At 37.9% G+C, this 20789-nt stretch overlaps 2 protein-coding genes across 6 annotated transcripts in view; one reads left to right on the top strand and one right to left on the bottom strand.

Moving 5' to 3' along the window:
- Positions 1 to 363: 363 nt before the first annotated feature.
- Positions 364 to 5121, bottom strand: LOC125225471 (protein FAM8A1). Its single transcript, XM_048129211.1, has 4 exons — positions 4668 to 5121; positions 4165 to 4303; positions 3602 to 3728; positions 364 to 1391 (listed from the first exon to the last, which is right to left on the bottom strand). The coding sequence occupies exons 1-4, from the start codon at positions 5017 to 5019 to the stop codon at positions 1068 to 1070; spliced, it is 942 nt and encodes a 313-aa protein (XP_047985168.1). The 5' UTR covers positions 5020 to 5121; the 3' UTR covers positions 364 to 1067.
- Positions 5122 to 5912: 791 nt separating this feature from the next.
- Positions 5913 to 20789, top strand: part of LOC125225094 (beta-arrestin-1) — a 153839-nt gene continuing 138962 nt past the window's right edge. For 4 of the 5 annotated variants that reach the window (XM_048128636.1, XM_048128634.1, XM_048128635.1 and 1 more), the window contains exon 1: positions 5913 to 6230. The gene's annotated coding sequence lies outside the window, so the exon portion shown is untranslated. The remainder of the gene's footprint in view (positions 6231 to 20789) is intronic. The other variant, XM_048128638.1, reaches the window with a different exon arrangement.

Genomic DNA, 20789 nt, shown 5'->3' with positions numbered 1-20789 from the left:
TTGCACTTTCATCGTCGATCTTAAACGACCAATGTGACCATCATACAGCCACACTATATATAAAAATTAACAAGGGAGAATTTACACTAAGACCTCCTTTTGTTGAAAATAATACAATTTAGCTATTAGGGTTTTTTGAGACCATCGGCGAAGTAATAAAAGGTCACAAAATAACTTATGCGTGTGGTTTAAATAAAAGAGACGCATGTAACTTGTAACCCAAACAAAAAGTAGTATATAAATAAATATTATAGGACGTGAACACATATTGACCGAGTCCCACGGTAAGCTCAAGAAGGCTTGTGTTGTGGGTACTCAGACAACGATATATATAATATACAAATACTTATATGCATAGAAAATATCCATGACTCAGGAACAAATATCTGAGCTCATCACACAAATAAATGCCCTTACGGGGATTCGAACCCGGGACCGCGGCTTAGCAGGCAGGGTCACTACACGCTAGGCCAGACCGGTCGTCGAGATAATATATTCTGTATCTGTAAAAAATAAACACTTGTGTACCTGTAGGTACACATGTTTGTACATATTCTAATATTCATTTTGACTCTTATTGAGTAACACTGAGTTACAAATTCGGAAACAAAACAAAAGATTACTGGACTCAACAGGTTAATGATTTGTTTTTTCCATCAAAACCACAGACATATAACGCTGGGGGGGGGGTGTCACGTGGTCTATTTGAATGACCAACCTAGGCAACTAAGGCTAGGGGGGGTCTAGGCTAACTGGATCCGCGCATGCATAAACCGCTAGCCTTTGAACTCTTGCTTATCCTTTTCCTTCAATTTACACTGAAGAGTAATATAAATGGGCCACTTTTGTATCTAGTGGTATCTATCTATTAAATTTACCGTAAGCCATGACTCTTAAGGTTTATTTAGACATTACGAGGCCTCAGGTGCGAGTTTCATTACATTGCTGACTTGGATCGGCCGACTGAATTGACGGAACCTCAACCGTCCTCAGGGTAATAAAATCGCATGCGATTTCCCGCACCGTGTAAACAGGCCATTATTCGTTTTAATACTCAACAAAAAACTTTATGGCGCATGTCGTCTCCTAGGGAACATATTCTCTTCAACTACAATCACTCCACACAGTAAATCGTACCCCGTACGATTATGTCTAAACACAAACAACACCACACACAGCGGGAACAGGAGAGATATCAAGAAATTCTTCATGAGAGATCTCACTAGTGCAAGCAGGAAGGATAGAGGTCGGCCCGGGTAGAGTAGGACAGTTTCCCTCGGGCGGCCTTCGACGGGGATGACGGCTGAAGCCGTGACCACGCGGAGGCCTAGGAGCGCCTTGCCGGGCGTGGCGCCGCCGGTGCGCCCGACGCTGCCGCAGAGACAGAATGCCTGGAAAATTAAGATACAGTTACCCGGTTTTATTAAAGTGTTCACTAAATTGTTTAATGTGAAGTTTCATAGTTCAAAAGTAACCAGTCCATGAAGTCATCCTTCAGTTAAGATTAGTTATGAATGATCCCTTAGTGGAATCAGCAGAGATGTACAAAATGGTTTTAAAAAAGCATTTAAATACAAAATGCAAAATACTTTTCAGATTTACTATTTCAAATGCAAAATACCAAATAGGTAATTTCAAAATACTTTTTGAAAATAAAATTCCTTTTGACCAAATCTCAGATATTTTTATTTATTTCCGGTATTAATAATCATGAGAAATAGAGTCACAATGCCGAACAAAAACGTCTAATAACATGGCACCTAATGAAAGTAATGAATGACATTTTGGTCATATTTATCAGTAGGCAATCAATAAATTATGTTATGTTATTTTATTTATTAATAACCATAGATCAAGCAAACGTATCTACTTAGCGTGTCAAATGAACTCAGTGAAATCCACTGAGTTGTCCGTCTTTACTCGCAGCTTGCAGCTTTCGGGCGTCAATTTTTGTAAGTTGAAGTCAACCAAAACATAAAAAATGCCTCGTTACGTGATATTCAATTGCAACAACACAAAAATTATGAACAATCAAGAGCCTGAGACATATTTAAAATTACAGGCAAGAATCAACTTCAGTACAAAATTTGACACGCTCGGCCCCTATACAAATATATGAATTTGTTTCTTCTATCTAAATTAAGTTCTGTGAATAACATAACAGAATTTATTGATCGCCTACTATTTTTAGGTATTATTATACCTACTCACTTAAATAATGTAAAAAAACTAGACTAACGAAAAGAGAGCCATGGCTCCAATTTGTTTATTGTGCATCTAGTTCTTATATTTCATACCTATATCACCTAAATGCTCTTTATTTATTTTCATTCTATAGCTTAGGATTTTTACAATAGGAATAATAACTCAACCACAGTATAATAAAGAGTACTATCGTACAGTATGGCCACTCCCGCTCCCCGCTGAAAGTGCCGCCCACCCCCTCTCGGTTACCTCACAGTTACCGCCTGTCAAAAACGCGAACAGTCGACCTGTCATATGTCACTCATACAAGCATAGTACGCGTTCACCTACACGAGCTTAGAATGTGTGCTACGAAAGCACCTCTTTCATATATTTGATCGCCAGTGTCCGAGGTGTGACTCAACACTTAAAAGTAGGTAGGTAATTAAATCAAAATCAGTCATTAGCACTCAGCACCAGCAGTCCAGCAAACAATAAATCCGTTAAATCGTCGGCGTCAGTTTCCATAGATAATATTTGTTTTCGTTTGACATTGACAGTGTCAAATTGACACTAGTCACTCAGGCGCACATGGCTAGCAGGCGCCTCTATCGGTCAAATTCGGCAATACAAGCGTCATTTGTTCACATTTTGTTTGACTGGTAATGTTGGCTAAACTTAATTTAATCATAAAGTATTTTGCATTTTGAAATGCATATTAAAAATGCAAAATACATCTCAAAAAGTATTTCAAATAAAATACAAAATGTTTTTTACTAAAAGGCATTTAAATGCAAAATACAAAATAGGTATTTTGCATTTTGTATTTATTCATAATTCATAATTATTTATTTGCGATAGATATAGTGTTTACAGATCTTAGTCAAACATATAGTTTCATATATCTAGACTTAAATAAGTCATGCAAATTTTACATTTTTTAGCTTACTTGCTAATACTAACTACTTAACTAAAGCTACTTACTTACATTATTAAAATATTCGGTGGTACTATAAAAACATTTCTGGACTAGCCAACTAAATAGTTGTCCCCTAAATTTTTTGACTGGCAGATCTCTTAACGGCTCTGGTAAATGATTAAATATCTTAATACACATCGCATAACAATTTTTACCCTTCATTGCAGTGTGCATTTTTGGAAGGACAAGTTGATCTGGATAACGTGTGTTAATTTTTGTAACCTCTCTTTTCTTTTGAAATAATTCATTATGCTGTTTAACAAACAAATTGTTGTTTGCATTTTAAATAGAAGTATTTCAAATAAATCGCATCTCTGGGAATCAGGCTTGGGTGGGATGTTTTCAGCGCGAGGATGCTTGGTCAGTGTGGACCTAGCTAATAGAAGAGTGGGAAAAATTAGGATATAACTAACAAGGGATCAAAAAGTAGGTACAAACCTCAAATATGCAGACAAGCACCCTGTATATAACCTCTAGGAACAGAATTTCTGATGTAAGCTCCATTGCGTACTTGTAGTCATCATAGTGTTCCGTGAATTTTATGATGTCGAACTTATCCAAATCTCTGAAAAATGCAACAAAAGTAACATAAAACAGTCATCAACTCATCACAGAAACTAGTTCTATTTACATAGTACAAAAATAATAAGATTTAACTTTATTAAAAGTACTTAATAGTGGCAGATCCATTACTGGAATTAAAACCAATGACACTCCTGTTTTAAAGATTAAGCCACACTGATCTCCAATGACTTATACTAAAGCCTCCGCCACACAGGAGCATTTGAGAGCATGGCGTGAAGCGAGCGTGCCAACAGCGCCGCCGAGGCCACCTTTGATTGCATACAAGCAGTCACAAACGCAACACAGCAATGTTGCTTCCTGAATGTCTAACACGCGTTACGTCTCACGCTGCTCACACCAGTTTCTCAAAGCTCTCCTGTGTGGTCTAGGCTTAAGACTTAAATTAAGTTTTTTTTTCATTTACTGATTATACTTACATCAACTCAAACATATCAACAGCTATGAAGGTAACAATGAGTTTGAGTATGAAAAGCAGCATAAAGTCTATGAACTCTGCCGCTAGCCTCTTATATAGTGGGGGGATCACATACTCATAGCCTCCGTGACGGGCAATAACTGTAAAGTTAAAATGACACTGATTAAATAGGTAGGTACAACAATTTAGATTATGAATGACACATATAAAATGACAAGGACACCTGTGGTCCCTTTCTCAAAGCTAAGAGTTACAAGTTATCATCATAAGACTATTTTCAACTTGTCTTATTAGACAGCGACTACCACTTGTAATTTGTAGCTTCGAAAGAATGGGCCCTTACTTTTGAGATAAATATTGGCTTGTCTTTCATCTGTCTTTAATTACAGTTTTTTATCTTTAATTTCAGATAAAGCATAAACCTACTAACCAAAAATCAAAACTTTCATACCTAGAAAAGGGCTGCACCCTGACTGAGAAATATATTGTAGTACACATGCATACCTTCAGCTGGTGTAAGCGTCTCCTGCTGCGGCTGGTTGGGTGGAGCATTACGCGGCAGATTCGGCATTTGAAATGGGAACTGTTGCCCTTGAAACTGATAGTTATTATTCAGAAGTGGCACGTTGCTTTGAGCTGGAGAAAGGCCTCGAAAAGCCATCATATAGTAGGGAAAGCATGATGACAGGTTCTGATACATCCTAGCTTGCTGAATCCACACTCGCAAGGCTACAAAGTAAGCCTCTCGCTCAGAAAGCGGTGGCAAACTCTCAGCCTCCGAAAGCAGTGGCTGTGATGCATCTCCATTCCCCGTCGGATTGCCATCAGCTGGTACGCGGTCGCCGGGCAGTGCCATTTTTACAAGACCATGAACGTTGATGATTTAATTTAAAATATTGTTTTGTAGGTACACGTCAGTTTTGTTTATTGATGGATTTGTATGGCAGCTCGAGCTCGATCCAAGAATGGTGACATCGGTGACAGACTGACACTGACAGCAGCTTGACAGTGACAGTTTTGAGGAGTAGTTTTCTAATAAAAATGTACAGTTTGAAAATTTTGTTTCTCTTTTTTGACGATCGTAGGTTCTAATAGTTTAATTCTTTTTAATAATTTTATTTAAATATTCAGGTAAACCAAACCATTACTACTTTATTTTATAAAATAAAAGAGTTGATAATGTTAAAATGTAACTGGCTGTTTATGACAGTTCCATAGATTAGGACTTTTAAAAATAAAATTTTAGTGTGGCAAGTCACCCAAATTTCCAGAAATTGTAGGAATCTAGGAATTCATGTTGTTTTTCTCCGATGGGAAGAGCAACGTTGTTGAGTCATTAATCAATCAATCCGGATTTTAGCATTTTAGAAATGTACACACAGGTATGTTATTGCAGTTAAGTCCACAAACTACGAAATGCCTTGCCAAGGCTTCGGGTGACCAGAGGGATGACCATCCAGAGCCTCCTGGGAAGTGGAAACCATTCTAATGAAACAATCATGTCCATATGACCTAAGTGTTTTCTTTTATAAAGTACCTAAGTCATGAATTTCAGGATTCTATAATCATAATCATGTACCATTTTTTCAGGTTTTAATGTACTACATCCATGACACCATGTGATCAATACCAATGTTTGCTTTTCATCTTTTTCTTTAATGTTACAGTATTTAAAATTATTGTTTTCCATTCTTTAATATTTTTTCTTACGGGAACTGTCTTTCTTACTGTGGCAACACTGCTAATGTCACTTTAACAAAAACCACGATTGCCGGATGCGCAGTAATGGTGGTGAGGTGTAGTGTGGACTCGGGTGGAATTTGAGTGATTTTGTGCTGTCGGAATGAATTCTCCTTCATTGTGATTAATTGTTACCAATTTCTTTTGTTGGAGCGTGTGTCGGTTATAAACTAGTGCTGTGTAGCTTTGTTTTAAACCTGCAAACTGTGTAAGACAGCTGTGACTTGATCATTCGGTGAACTGCTGAGTTTTTTGCTCAATGGTCAATGCATTGCGTTTAATGGTGGACTTTTAATAAATAAAGGAGGCACGCGTATTCTATTCACTGTAAGTACTTTAGATTTAACCTTTGAGGACAAGAAATGGGCGCTATCGAATAAGTTACGACCGAGGAATTTGCATTGTATCTAATTTTACTATGTTTTTTGTAAACACTCGTGTGGATTGGCTTCACTATTAAATAGTACTCGTGTTTATGTCGTATTTGGCATTGAAGCAGCACTATTAGTGACTACATACTAGCAATTACAAAATTTGTATAATCCATATAAATATGAATGTTTGTAGTTGTAATTACTTGGTGTTCATTGTTCAATGCATTAAAATACGTAGGTGTATGTGCAGTTGATAACGCTATTATGTAAACAAGGTTATGTAATGTACATATAAAATATAAATCCTTTTTAAATTAAGTAAACAGTTGCCACAGTTTGTGACTAACCAACCACTTTGTCAATGAGGATATAAATAAATCGATTTATATTTAATCATTTAATAAATTTTACCACAAAATGTGTACTTAAGAATAATGAATTTAGGCATTAAAATAGAAGTTTTGAACGGATATATTTACGTTAAGTATAAAAAAAATACAGTTCTTATTTAAACTAGCGCTGACAAACAATAATTAATGATTTATTCAATTTGATATCTTGATAAGCAGGTTTAAAAGTACAGTAATACCCTGCTTTATGCAACCCCGTATAGTGTGGATTTGCTATAACATGATTTTTAAAATTTGATGGATCGGAAGTAAAAAGCCACTCAGAAAACATTAGATTGTTTTTTTAATAAAAAATAGCACTTTATTATTGTTTTTTTAAGCGTAAATTGTTAAAGTTTCATTAAACAAGCGATTTAATTGTAATTTTTCAAGTAAAATATGAACTTCGCTTGGATTCTAAATTTCATACCTTATTCAAGTGACTCCAATATACGCGAAATTCGCTTTACGCGATTTTCCCTGGAACTCATATCTCGCGTAAAGCGGGGTATTACTGTAGCCTGTTAATAAAAAGTGACATGTGATAATTATTTTCTATCACAATGCATGCACCTAACAAATATTTATTTCTGAGCCAGTGGTTGGCTGGTAGAAAATGCATTTGTATTCATTTCATTATGTGCAATAAAGTATTAAAAAAAGTCAAATTCCTGTGGTCTATTTCGTTTATAATATTTCTTCAAGCAGCAAATATGTTTGTACTGGCATGTAGCATAAAATGTGGGACACATTATCAGGTTATCATATTTCTATAATTATCAGTAGAGCCATGTTTGTGTTAGAACACGCTTGTTATCAGAGATTGCATTGATATGGAGCATTTATGCTTATTTTATTGCTGGGATATGTACCAGATTTTATAGTATGTCATGTAAAATAACAAACTCAAAATGTTGCTATCTCTATTGTATGCATATTGTTATATTGCTGTCCCACTCATGTTGTCTACTGTCAAAATGTGTCTGACAACATTATATTCACAATTATGTGTGTGCAATAAAGATAACAACAGGCAAGTCAATGTACAAAAAATGCAACTATTACTTTTCAAGATTTTTCTTTAACATTATAAAATTTATACATTCCTTTTAACTAGTATTTTTACTTGATTCAGTTATCTTCTATGAATGTGAGAGTATTCCGCCAAATATTAATAATTTGACAAAGTGGCCCTTTATGCCGAATATTCGTAGCATCTATACCTTATACTATACTAAGCTACTATACTAAGCTTTCTTTCTTATAAGCTTAACCCCCTTATTCGTAAATGTTCACTAAAGTTATCAAGTCGTTTTTCCTTTCGTTTGTCCCTTTCCAACATATAAGTGTGATAGAAAGGGACAAACAAACTTTATCGGCTTGATAACTACGTTTATGAATAACAGCGTTAATCTTTAAACAAATGTCAAAAGTCGATTTTGTATAGAATACAGAGAAACCTGTCCCTACAATGTCACAATTTCGTTTTCTTTCAACTCCTTTTTGCCAAGAATTATGCCTTTATGCCATTACTCTGGCAAAAAACCAAGCCACCCAACAATAACATCTTGCAATAATAAACAAAACTTCACAATCCTACCTATTTTAAGCAATATCATCATATACACTAACTTAGGCTCATTACAACCAAAATTTGATCTATTTCATGCTCGTGTTCTTACATGCAAACCCAAGCCGATTATCATAGCTGTGACTGAAACATGGTTGAATGCGAATATACCTAACAATCTAGTGAGTATTCCCGGTTATGATCTATATAGAAAGGACCGTGGTGACCGGAGAGGCGGAGGCGTCGCCGTGTACGTGGCTCAGGAGGTATGTGGACTACAAGTAATAGCTAAGTTTAATACCAGCTACTCGTCCTTGAAGTCTATTGATACGCTATGGCTAGACATAACTTTAAACCAATACCATCTACTATTTGCATGCATTTATCGACCGGATGATTCTTGTATATATGAAGAAAAAATATTATTAAGTGAAATAACCTCTGCCTCCATATCACAAAACGTCATCATTACGGGAGATTTCAATTACCGTGAGATAACTTGGCCACTAACAAACATTCAACACAGTGAAAGTAGAAGAGAGTTTATGTTTGAAGATATGTTCGTGCAAAGCAATTTATATCAATCACCGAGAAGGCAATCGATCATCGCTTCTCGACCTTGTCATGACAAACGACGAAAACCTGATTGTAGATGTTGAGCACCAACCACCTGTTGGTAAATCAGATCACGATTTGTTGCTACTGTCAATGCAGCTGGAAAACAACAATAAGCTTAGTAAAGTTAAAAAAACAAACAGAAAAAACTACTTTAAATCTGACACGGGAAGTATAGACTTGGCTTTGTATGAAAGCAATATTTTAGACTTAGTAAAAACGCGTAATACAACAAACTGTAAGTGGGAAACATTTGAATCCACCATACTCGAAGTAGCAAACAAGCACACACCAAACATGAGACCACCACGCAAGCCACCACTTAAACCTTGGATCGACAAGGACATAAAACTAAAAATACGGGAAAAACGAAAAGCATGGGACAAATACCTACTTACGGGAAGCAAAGACGATTACAAGCACTACAGGACACTTAATAACTCACTTCTAAATATAACTAGGCGATCTAGAGCTGAATATGAAAGCCGTATAGTAAACCTCGGACCTAAAGCTTTTTACGCGTACATTAGAAAACAGCTATCTACTAAAGTTTCAGTTCCCCGAGTTATGCGCGACGGAGACAATACAGTAACATGCGAGGTTGACATAGCAAATGCCCTCGCCAAACGATTTGAAAGTAATTATGTTAAGGAGTCAAATGACCCAGTACCTCTAGTTGCGTGCCCTCGCATTCAGGAATCTTTATGTAACATTACCATTACAGAAGACTTAGTCTGGAACAAACTGAAAAAGCTGCGCGATGACACTTCCATGGGCCCCGACGGAATTCCAGCGATTCTACTAAAGAAATGTAAAGCTATTCTGCCACCACTGACGCACATTATGAAAGAATCATTCAACACATCAACCGTGCCGCAGAAGTGGAGGAACGCCATAGTGACACCTATTTACAAAAAAGGAGACAAGCTCAACCCCAATAACTATAGACCTATCAGTCTAACTTGTCTAGCCGTTAAACTAATGGAAGCGATTATAAACGACGAAATAAGACAATTCCTAGAAAGTAACCATATCATCGTCGATCAACAACATGGATTCATGAAAAGGAGATCCACCGTCACCAACCTATTAGCATGTGTCAAAATCTGGTCTCACCATCTGGATAACGCGGAACCAATCGACGTGATATACCTAGACTATGAAAAAGCCTTTGATAGAGTGCCTCATCGCAGACTCCTGGCTAAGTTGGAACACTTCGGCATAAGGGGAAAGCTTCTACAATGGATAGAATCATTTCTAAAAGACAGAAAATTCAGGGTGCGAATAGCTGACAGCGTATCTGACGAATTTGATGTCTGGAGTGGTGTTCCGCAAGGATCGGTGATCTCAACCACCTTGTTCAATATATTTGTGACTGACTTACAAACCGTCATCAAGTCCAACTTCAGCTTCTTCGCGGACGACTCCAAGCTGTTTGTTAACCCACTGATAGACCACAGCAAGCTACAGTTAGACCTGGACAGAATTAAGAACTGGTGCCTCACATGGCTTATAAATTTGAACGAAACAAAATGCACAGTTCTGCACATGCACAAAAAGAACCCAAATTTGCCCTATACTTTAAATAATGTACAGTTAGCAGATACTGCGACCCAACAAGACCTGGGAGTTATTATGTCTAACGACCTGAAGTGGGAACCGCATATTTCCAAAATGGTAAAAAAGGCCAACTCGATAGTTTACATAATTAGAAGAGCTTTTCGTATCCTTACTCCTGAAACAATGCTAAAAATATACAAGACCTATATAATACCTATTCTGGAATACGGTTTTCAAGTATGGAATCCGTACTTCAAAAAAGACATTGATATGATCGAGCGAGTGCAGCGTAGATTTACTAAAATTCCCGCACAACTAAAGTCACTCTCCTACGAAGAAAGATTAGTGAAGCTGGGCCTGACGTCACTGCAAAAGAGGCGTGAACGTGGAGATTTGATCGAGACCTTTAAAAGAATGGCAGTAAAACTTGAGTAGTTCATGTGCTCTGCCTACCCCTTTATGGAATCCAGGCGCGATTGTAGGTATGTATATGTATGCACAGAGAAAAAGAAATGTCATCGACATTATCAGACATAATGAGAATTTTAAAATTTTATATGGTGATATCCAAGCTTGTACATGTACAATAATATGCCTATTTGTTATTTATAGTCAGAGGTTACCAATTAATTATTTTGCAGAGCTCACATTTAATAGAAGATCTCTATAATTTTCCTGTTGAGCAAGGTGAAAAAAGTAAGAATATTTATCCTCAAGCTAGTCTAGTTGTATAAATAAATATAATAATTAATAGATTCCATTAACTCTCAAATAGTCCTTACACCCTGGCGGCTGTTGCCTCTGCGTGTGTCCCATGATGCGGGCAAGGGAAACATCCGCTTGGTGTACCCCTTACATTTCATGAAACTGTTAAAAGGGCTTCGGTCCCGCGCACGCCTCCCAAAGGTCCGGAACACCATTGTTCCGTGATAGGAAGGAAATAGATGTTTACTAAAAGAGAAGTTACCAAGACCTCAAGTGGCTTATGGATCTTCACCTTCAGTTTTTGTGGGCAGCACCAAAACTGTAGGCCAAGGGTCTCCGATTTCTTTTATTTCAGGGGTCATATTCATCCTCAGTACCCTCAGAAATTTTTACGGCTAAGTCACACCATCCCTTTTGGTATCAGTTCGTTCGTTTTTTTTGTGCCGCGATGGGACGAATTTGATTGAATGAATATTTATCACTTTAGGATTTATCATTCACGAAAATATTTTACAGGGCAGTAGCAAGAAATTTGCTGAGTAATTCCGAAAAGTTTGTACGTTTGGATCACGTCTCCGATTTTGATAAAAATTGGTAGGCTGATATAGAGTCCATGATGCTGAGCAAGATTCACTAGGTTTCCTAAGATGTCCCAGGTAGTTTGTATGAAACTTTTCTTTTTCGTTACCGAAAATGTATAGAAATGTGGTGACAAAAAAGGAAGGTTTAACTGGAAGAGATCCCTTAAAGGAATAAGAGTTCCTTTAGAAAGTTTTAGGACTTCGTTGAGCTAGGGGTAAATAATAATACATTTTCGTGGGTCACATGACAATACGTTTAAAAGAACTGAACACCGAATTTAGGTGGTTGGTTGGTTGGTTCTCGCAATTTAGGTGCTGGCTTCACGCTCCTCACAGTAAATGTCGTTGTACGACCACCCTTTGGAGTATCGTAAAACATAACAAAAGCACTCTCTAGGGTTTTTTAATTTTCCACCACCACGCTATAAAATAATCCTCAGAACGTGATAATAAATCCACACGTGAGTAATGGCGTTCTTTACGACCTGCCTGGAAAAGATACAGATCGCAGATTCCGGGACGCAAATAGAATAAGATTAACTGCCAAGTAGTTTATTGCTTTTGGTAGAGTTTCTAGGACTCTTTATTTGGTGCAGTGAGCAGTTAATTTTGTTATCTTGGCTCGTTAAGTCTGGATCTTTATAAAAGTAGCGCTAAGATTTTCCTTTGGTGTTTATAGTCCTAGAAACGAGATCTCGTGTCGTGTGAATAAAATATGTCGGGCATAAAGAAGATCCAATTAAAATATGCAACTTTGAAAAAGACCTCAAGGGTACAAATCAAAGAGGTAATCACGGTTATATGTCCCGGTCAATATGAAACTCCGTGAATAACTTAAAACTCTTACCTCAAAGGTTACCTTAAAGCAAGATTGACAACGTGTAAAGACATAGTAAGGTGGTGAAAAGGGTTTAAAGACTCGACCTCAAATAAATAGATGTGAGTCAATCGAAACTCTGGTCCGACATTCTGCCGGAGAAATGGAGGCCAGTAGATACTAGATACCCCAAGTAAAAGCGATCTTCGGAACACCATAGTTTAGTCTCTCATAATCACTTGGCTCTCTCAGGCCTGTGAGATCCGGGACCATTCCATCAGGACGATCCTCCTTGCGTTATCCCGGCATTCGCCACGGCTCATGGAAGCCTGGGGTCCACTATAACAACTAATAATATTTCCCCTGGATCATTAGAAAATATGGAGTTATGACTGTTGGTTTACCCCATTGAGCAAGATTAAACGCTACACTATTAACTAGTCATGTTCTCAGAAGGATTACAATCAATGCTAACGTCTATATAAACCCGAATCATTTGTACACACAAATTTTAAACCTTACTACCAAGGAAGAAGTTCCACCTGTGGTCAGTTTTCGATTACACAAGTTGAGTCATAGATGGCGTACGATAATGACCAAGCCGTTTACGGTATCTGGGCTAGTCATTGATTTGATACGGGGAATCGGAAACGGTAAAGCGCGAGTTGGGCTCATGTGTAACGGTTTCATAGAACTTCGATATTGAAGGTATGAGATGTCTGAGAGGTCTGTTGATATATGGCATAATAATCTTAAAAATTACGGCATCTTTTAAGAACAGATCATTAGTTTATTTAAGTCTATGTTTAGACATTAATCACTTTTATATTGGGACTCAGAAAATTGCTAAATTGCAAAAAAACACAGCACCCTGGATCCGTTTCCCATCAGTCCTTATCAAAAGCGTCAAGAATTTTAGCTTTTGTTTCAATTAAGTAATTTTCAAATAGGAATTCTCTTTGATAAATTCTGCCGTAGGAAGGGCTAAATTGCTTCATTGCAAGTTCACAAAAAGCCTACAAGATGTTAACACACACGTGTAATAAGACTAAAGTATTTGAGCGGCAAGCTGCACAAACCGGCTATTCGCACGGTCGGCATTGACCTTACACGCCATGTGCAATATGGGAAGATAAAAACGATACAAAAGAACGATAATTACAACGATATGCAGTTTTATCGTTTATCGTGTCTCGTCACTCTCATAGTGACTGAGGGGGCCTCCATTCATTACGCGAGGGGTTTTTGATGTTATTTTGAAACCTCCCTCCACCCCTGGTGAAGTGCCGTATAATTTGTCTCGAACCCCACCCGCGTGAAATCTTTAAAATTTCGTAGTTTGGCTATATGTACTTTTTATGAAATTTTACGTCTTTTCATGGATTTTGATAGAATACTAGGGCCACTTGCATCAACCGCTTGCGGCTTGACTCAAGTTTAGTGGGCTGTCAACGATCAGATTCCATATAAAATTTTATTTTTGGTGGTGCAAGTGACCCTAAGAAGTATGCATGATTTGCTCTTTAGTCCCTGCAATATTGTTAAAACATGTTTTACTTTAAATTAATGTGATTGTTGTCTTTACACTATACTATATTAACAAAGAGACGTGATATTTTCCCCACGTGAGGTTCGTCTTGACCCCCATTCCTAAAGCTCACGTAATTAATGTACGTCCCATACATGTTGAAAAGTGACTGATAAAAGATACAAGCGAAAATAGCTTCCCGCGAGAAATAAAATATCTTTGAAATTATATACTCTTGTTAATGTTGGAGATTTTATATGCGATGAGGCTGCAAGACATCGTCCTACATAAGGCAGCAGCAGAAGTTCCGTAGCGGGCAAGGTGTTCAAAATGAACTTGACACGATCTTATTTTTAAGACAATAAGAGCGTGTTAGGATCATTGTGAACACCTTGCCCGTTACGGAACTTCTGCTGCTGACTGTACATGTAGGTGTTTTAATTAAAGTCAGGAATTTAATATGACATTTCCAGACTCTCGTTACTCTTGACTGTTTCAAGTACAGCGACGCCAATCCTTTTATTAACTGTAAATTTCATTGAAAAATCTGACGTCAACATTTTGTGTAAGCCTTATTAATCCCGACGCAAAAACGACGGGGTGTTATAATTTTGATGTGTCTATCTGTGTGTGTGTCTGTTTGTCTGTGGCATCCTGGCATCGTAGCTCCCGAACGGATGAACCGATTTAGATTTAGTTTGTTTTTGTTTGAAAGCTGAATTAGTCGGAAGTGTTCTTAGCCATGTTTAAAACATCTATTTCATTATATTTCTTTCCCATCACGGAAAATGGTGTTCCGGACCTATGGGAGGAATGCGCGGGGCCGAAGCCAACGTGTAGAGGCCCTTTTGACAGTTTAATGAAATGTAAGGGGTACACCAAGCGGATGTTGCCCTTGCCTGTATCATGGGACACACGCAGAGACAACACCCGCCAGGGTGTAAGGACTAATTTGAGAGTTAGTAATGTTACTTATTAATACAGAACAACTCGTGAAACTTTCAACTTTTTAAGTAGTCTTAATAAAAATGAGTAGCAATTAAGAGATTGCTACTTAAGCTTACGACAAAATTTCTTGTACCGACCAAGTTGCCATCAAAAGGCAACTTTGTCTCGTACTTTAGAGAGAAACAGAAATCTTTGTTACGATTTCTTGTTACATTTTATGTTTTACTAGCTTTTCCCTGCGGCTTCGCTCGCGTTACATTCGAAAATTACGGAATGCTCCATACAAACTTCCACCCCCCATTTTAGGAACGTGGGGGATTAGAAAGAGACAAAAATATGCCTATGTCATTCTCATTCCCTTCAACTATCTCCACTCAAAAAAATCATGTCAATACGTCGCTCCGTTTTGCCGTGAAAGACGGACAAACAAACAGACACACACACACACATTCCTATTTATAATATTAGTATGGAGTCTGGATGTACATATGTGTATAATATGCAGGAATAAGAACTTTAATCTCTACAAATGAATATCACCTTATATCTCCCAGACGCTTTTCGGTGAAGGAAAACATCGTGAGGAAACCGGATTAATCCTAATAAATAAGGCCTAGTTTAGTTACCCTTCGAGTTGGAAGGACAGATGGCAGTCGCTTTCGTGAAAACTAGTGGATATGCCTACGCCAAATCTTGGGATTAGTTGTCTAAGCGGACCCCCAGATACCCATGAGCCGTGGTGAATGCCGGGATAACGCAAGGAGAATGATGATCTCCAAGTCATTCTGTGGACAATATAATAATATGGTAATAACATGGGTTATGTCGGATTTAGAACAAAACGATAAATTGTATTAACCGTGCAAGTGCTGACGCGTCTCTCTCTTCCGTGTTCTCACTCGGCAAGTGTTCTCAACACTCAATAAAACACAAAACATAATACATTTTCACTCGAGACACAAGTGTCTAAATAAAGTCCCGAGACCCGACAACAGCTTTATTTGACTCGAACTCACGACTCGAATTAAGTGAAGATAAGATCACCGGGAATTCAGACCTTCGCAAAAGGATGAAAAGTCTAAAAACAATTGTGTTTTTGTAATCTAAGGGTACCACTTCGAAAATGGGACACGGCTTCTTAAATTATCAGTATCTCGGCAGATAGTATTTCCTAGCAAATGTATACAGCCATATTTGCACAAAAAGAAGGCACGTTGTTTAGGAAAGTATTTATGAGCACCAGACTATCAACATCTCCAACATCTCCTGTGGCCTATTTCTTAATTATGACAATTATCTCCCGACAGTGACAGTTCGCCGTTAATTTTTTCTAGTCCTTCTGAAAGCGATTTGAAAATGCTTTTCCCTAACACAATACACTTGGTGAAGGCTTCAACGGGTCAAGTATTCTAAGATAGAGTGTCTGGCTCAAGCCTGTTTCGGTCTTCATCCACGAGTAAATAAACCGAAAAAGCTTTCTAAAATAGTATGTATTCTCTAGAGTCTAGGTTAATGTTGCACGAGTCGGATTTCTAAGAATACTTTTTCACTAATGGGTTGGTATTCAAGAAGTACTCAAATTTCGAGATTATTCAGGTCATATAGAAACCACGAAAGTATATGAGTAATAGAAACTGATGAATGTTTGTAACTATAACAGGTGCATCATCAGTTAAATTTCAAGGGGCCCATTATTAGTTAGTAATTGACTGGCCGATAACGTCCGGCGGACTAATAGTCCAAAACTACATTCATAAACTCACGTCAGTATTCTTAAAAAGGGATAGGCAGAGGTGGCAGCGTACATGAAATCGCTCAAGGTTCATGCCACCGCACAGCACCATGTGTTTACTAAAAAGCATTTCTTCGAAAATGTCTCAATATACCTCTACGTTCTAAGTACTCCATAAATTCGGCAACGTTACTGCTAAATGGTAAACAAAAACATATATTTACATTCAATAGTAAGGTATTTATTATGTGAAGATGAGGTTTGTAATGTAACCACAGAATCAGAACGCCACAAGTTACCAACATATCAAAGAATCATAAACCCGTATTCTGGCAAAGATTTCGACTGGTGTTTAGGAGAAGAAGGTCGTATATGCGGAAGGTTTTGGAAGTGTTTCGTGTTGTTTTAGTTCTAAAGGACAGGAATTAGGATTCGAAGCACGAGTCCCTTGGTGCGTGTACGCGCCGTACGGCACCGGCATTAATGCATGTTAATAAACCTCCATGCCGTCTGGGTGCAGAAAATAGTAAGTTTGCGGCGTTGTGAGGATTTCTCGAGCTTTTGTATAAGGTAACTTTGCTTTTGGCGTAAAAAGGATGGTCTCCTTTTTGTTATTGCGAGAGACTTGTTTTTTTATCGTTTAGGTATCGTATGGTGTATGTGAGATATTTTTAGGAGATAGTAGTTCCGTCCAGGTTGTTGATCTTTTAGCACCACCCAGGGGTCACCTGTCGGATAGCGGTGGATAATTTCTATTTGCATGGGCAACTCGAACCCCAAGAGAGACAGTGAGAGATAAATGTTTTCTATAGGCCATTAGTGCGGTCATACACGTATACAATTGTACATACTGTTGAGGCTAGAAAGATCTCTCGCTCATAATTGCTTAAATTAGAGTTTAATTTTATTCTGGAGTTTTAAGTGTCATTCTCTACAAAATTTGGAACCAATTGAAAAAAGTTCTCTCGGTTTTCTATTTTAAGTTACTCAATGAAAGTCCCAACTTTCAGAATAAATGCTCTTAGAATTAACTGCATTTCTAACTTTTGTAACTTGATTTGCCTATTCAACGAGTTTTATGAACTTTTGACTTTTGCTGTGCCTAGACAAGTTTTTGTCTGCAGTATTTTTAGTTTTTCGAACTTCATTTGCGTACTTAACGAGGTGAATAAAGTTACTGTGGCTCCTAGACTGCACAAATTATTCATAGCTGGCACCAAGTGGCAAAAACAATTGCACCTTGAACATAGGCTAATGTGCCCTACGATCACTAGTGTAAGGCCTGACGGCTAAGCCACGACATTGGTATATGCGCGACAGCGGTGAGCGGCAGCCATACGTGCGAATGAAAAGTCCCATCGCTGTGTCTCGCTCCAATGTATGGCCGCCGCTCACCGCTGTCGCGCTTAGACCAATGTCGTGGCTGAGCCGTGAGTGCACACTCTTATTGGGCGTGTCTGGAGGCGACTCTGCATAGGGCCCGTTGCGTTGCTTCCGAGCGTCCACCCAGGCTTTACACTTGCAATGGGTCAGTCAGAATATACTTTTGCAAAATCAAGTCATGGAACAAGTTCCTTTTGAATTTGCCATTCGCAAAATGTATTGCTTTCACGACGCGCCCTTTCTTTCAAAGTTACTTTCTCAGATTTCCCCAAGTTTGCAATTTCTTGCTAATGGATCCTTATATCAAGCCCACCAAATGCTTTGGATTTTTTTACTTTTCAACTTTTCACGTTAAGACAGTACGCAGAGCAAAAGTATGTAATTAGTCCTTTGATAAAAGGAACAACTTCTAAGTTCCAAGAAAAGACTTATCGCGAATATTTCGAGCCCTTATGGTAGAATGAATATTGAATGCATATGTATATCATGTATGTGTGAAGAATATTTCATATCATATTTGTTTTTTAGAGTCGGCGCGAATAAAGGATTTTCAAGATTAACCGACGGAATCCTTAATTAGTCGAGGATTCTAAGAACTTTTTAAAAGACGATTAAAGTATGAATCACCCAGATTAGCGAAGTCATTTGGAATGTCATTTCAGACGCTTAGCGAGTATGGGTTTAATGATTGATCGTATATTGTGGGACTGTAACTGTATTAGAACTGCGAGCTGAAAAATCTCGCATGCTCCATATAGCCTATTTTGAATAATTTCCAAAAAACTAAATAGATCAGAGAAATACATATTTATATAACTACCGAACTTAGGACTACTTGTTAATTTTGATGGTGTAGTGTGGGACTTGAAAATGCAACCTGTAGAGAACATTTGGAATCGGATAGACATATAAAATCATTGACGGCGCTTGCTTCACTTGGTTGAACGCATGAAGCATCACTCAAAATTTGAATTCTTATGCAGAGTGTTTCGCAAAATTGAGGTAATTGAGTTTTTACACTTTTTACTCAATTTGGCTGTTAAGACGCTAGGGCTAAACTGTATAAAAAGTTCTCAACACTTAAAATAATTCTTTTAGTTGTAAATAGTAGGTTATCTTGTGGATCAGCTTCCACTGGTTCGTCTAAGAACAAACGCGTGCGCACCCAATAATAATACCTACTGATACTAGATCTCGACAAATGGCCCCATTTGATATTAGCACTAGATTACCGTGAATTACTGAGTGTTTTATGGTTATATAATTTGTTAGGCGGCTGAATGGGTGTACCACTACATCTGTCTTTCTTAATGGCACTTTAGAACGTTTAATGGACATTGACCCCGAAATGTTCAGGATAGATCTTTTTATTGTATTTATGGACTGTTTTTGTTATTTTTCCATAAATGAAAATAGGAGCACTATATAATGGTTGTGTTTATTTTTTTATTTTGGTGGTTCCCGGCAGATTTACCTACAGAAAATTCGTAATTTTACCAATCTAGACCCCATCTGCGTCGGTTTGCTAACGTGTGCTTGTGTTGAAGTTCATTATGGAGCAAAATGTGTAAGATTTAAAAACTCAAAACCACCACGAAATTGGTAAATTTTTGTGGCTTGATTGAGCAACTGTCTGTTAAATGACAAGCGTAAAGTTCACAAAACCTTAAAATGTCCAACGCCCTCCCATCAAGTCTCTTAAAACTCAAACCCTTTAAAGTGCCTTGTTTACTAATTACGTAAGGTTCTTAAAATAAGCCAGAAATTTATCTCAACCCGCCAGGGAGTGTCTGCTGCGTCATCTAATGTTCGACGTGGTCTCTCTAAGGCTATTGTTTTGAAGGTAACACAGTCAGACTTATACTGGTGTGCTTCCTGATAATCCTGCTCGGACCATGAGCCAATTGCCCTTGTCTCGTACAGAAAGCTCAGTTGAACCAGTAGAATAACGGCTTCCAGCAACTCACACTTGTTACGGAACTCGAGGTCAAGTTGCTTCGTCCTCCAGACCCCGACTTGCGGGCACTCCCGCAACCAATCATAATACACGTCCCGCTCTTTTCCCACGGGCGGCATTCCTCCAACTGACGTGCTAATTTAGCTGCGTTCCCTACGGGCTAAAGTCTAGATTGCCTTGTCGGACCACAATTTGTTCCGCTTTATTTGCGTCCGTCGGCAACTAGGGGCGTATAATCATAGTATCCGTCGCGAATGATACAACTGTACTTGTAATCAATCAGACTAGTTCCGACACTGTTAGATGTAAGTTATTTGTTATTAATAGACATAATATTGTTTAGTGGGGAATGGATTAAAAGAACGTGGATAACTTGTTGAACTGAGCTCAGGAAAACGTTATTTGTATATAAACGTTTAAATGGGAATAAGTCTGGATCAGGCCAAGAAACGCCACCCATACGTGATGATTGATACAGGAGGGGCAATTTATACATGGCCCCTTTAATTTCCTAAGTAAAGATAGATCCATCATTCGAATTACCGATAACAACTATAAATGGGCTCAACATATTTCCTACAAAGTGTAAATTGTATACCTGCAATGTTAAATGACATTCAACTTTATCCCATTTATTTAAGTTTCGATGACATCGCAAACGTAGATGTGCTTTATTATATTCAAGGAACCTTTTGACAAATATTGTACGGATATCAAAACGTCCCAC

This window comes from Leguminivora glycinivorella, chromosome 4 (genome assembly GCF_023078275.1).
Source record: "Leguminivora glycinivorella isolate SPB_JAAS2020 chromosome 4, LegGlyc_1.1, whole genome shotgun sequence".
In the NCBI taxonomy this organism is placed as follows: domain Eukaryota; kingdom Metazoa; phylum Arthropoda; class Insecta; order Lepidoptera; family Tortricidae; genus Leguminivora; species Leguminivora glycinivorella.
Note: the sequence above shows the minus strand (reverse complement) of the source record. Positions and strands in the feature narration are given on the sequence as shown.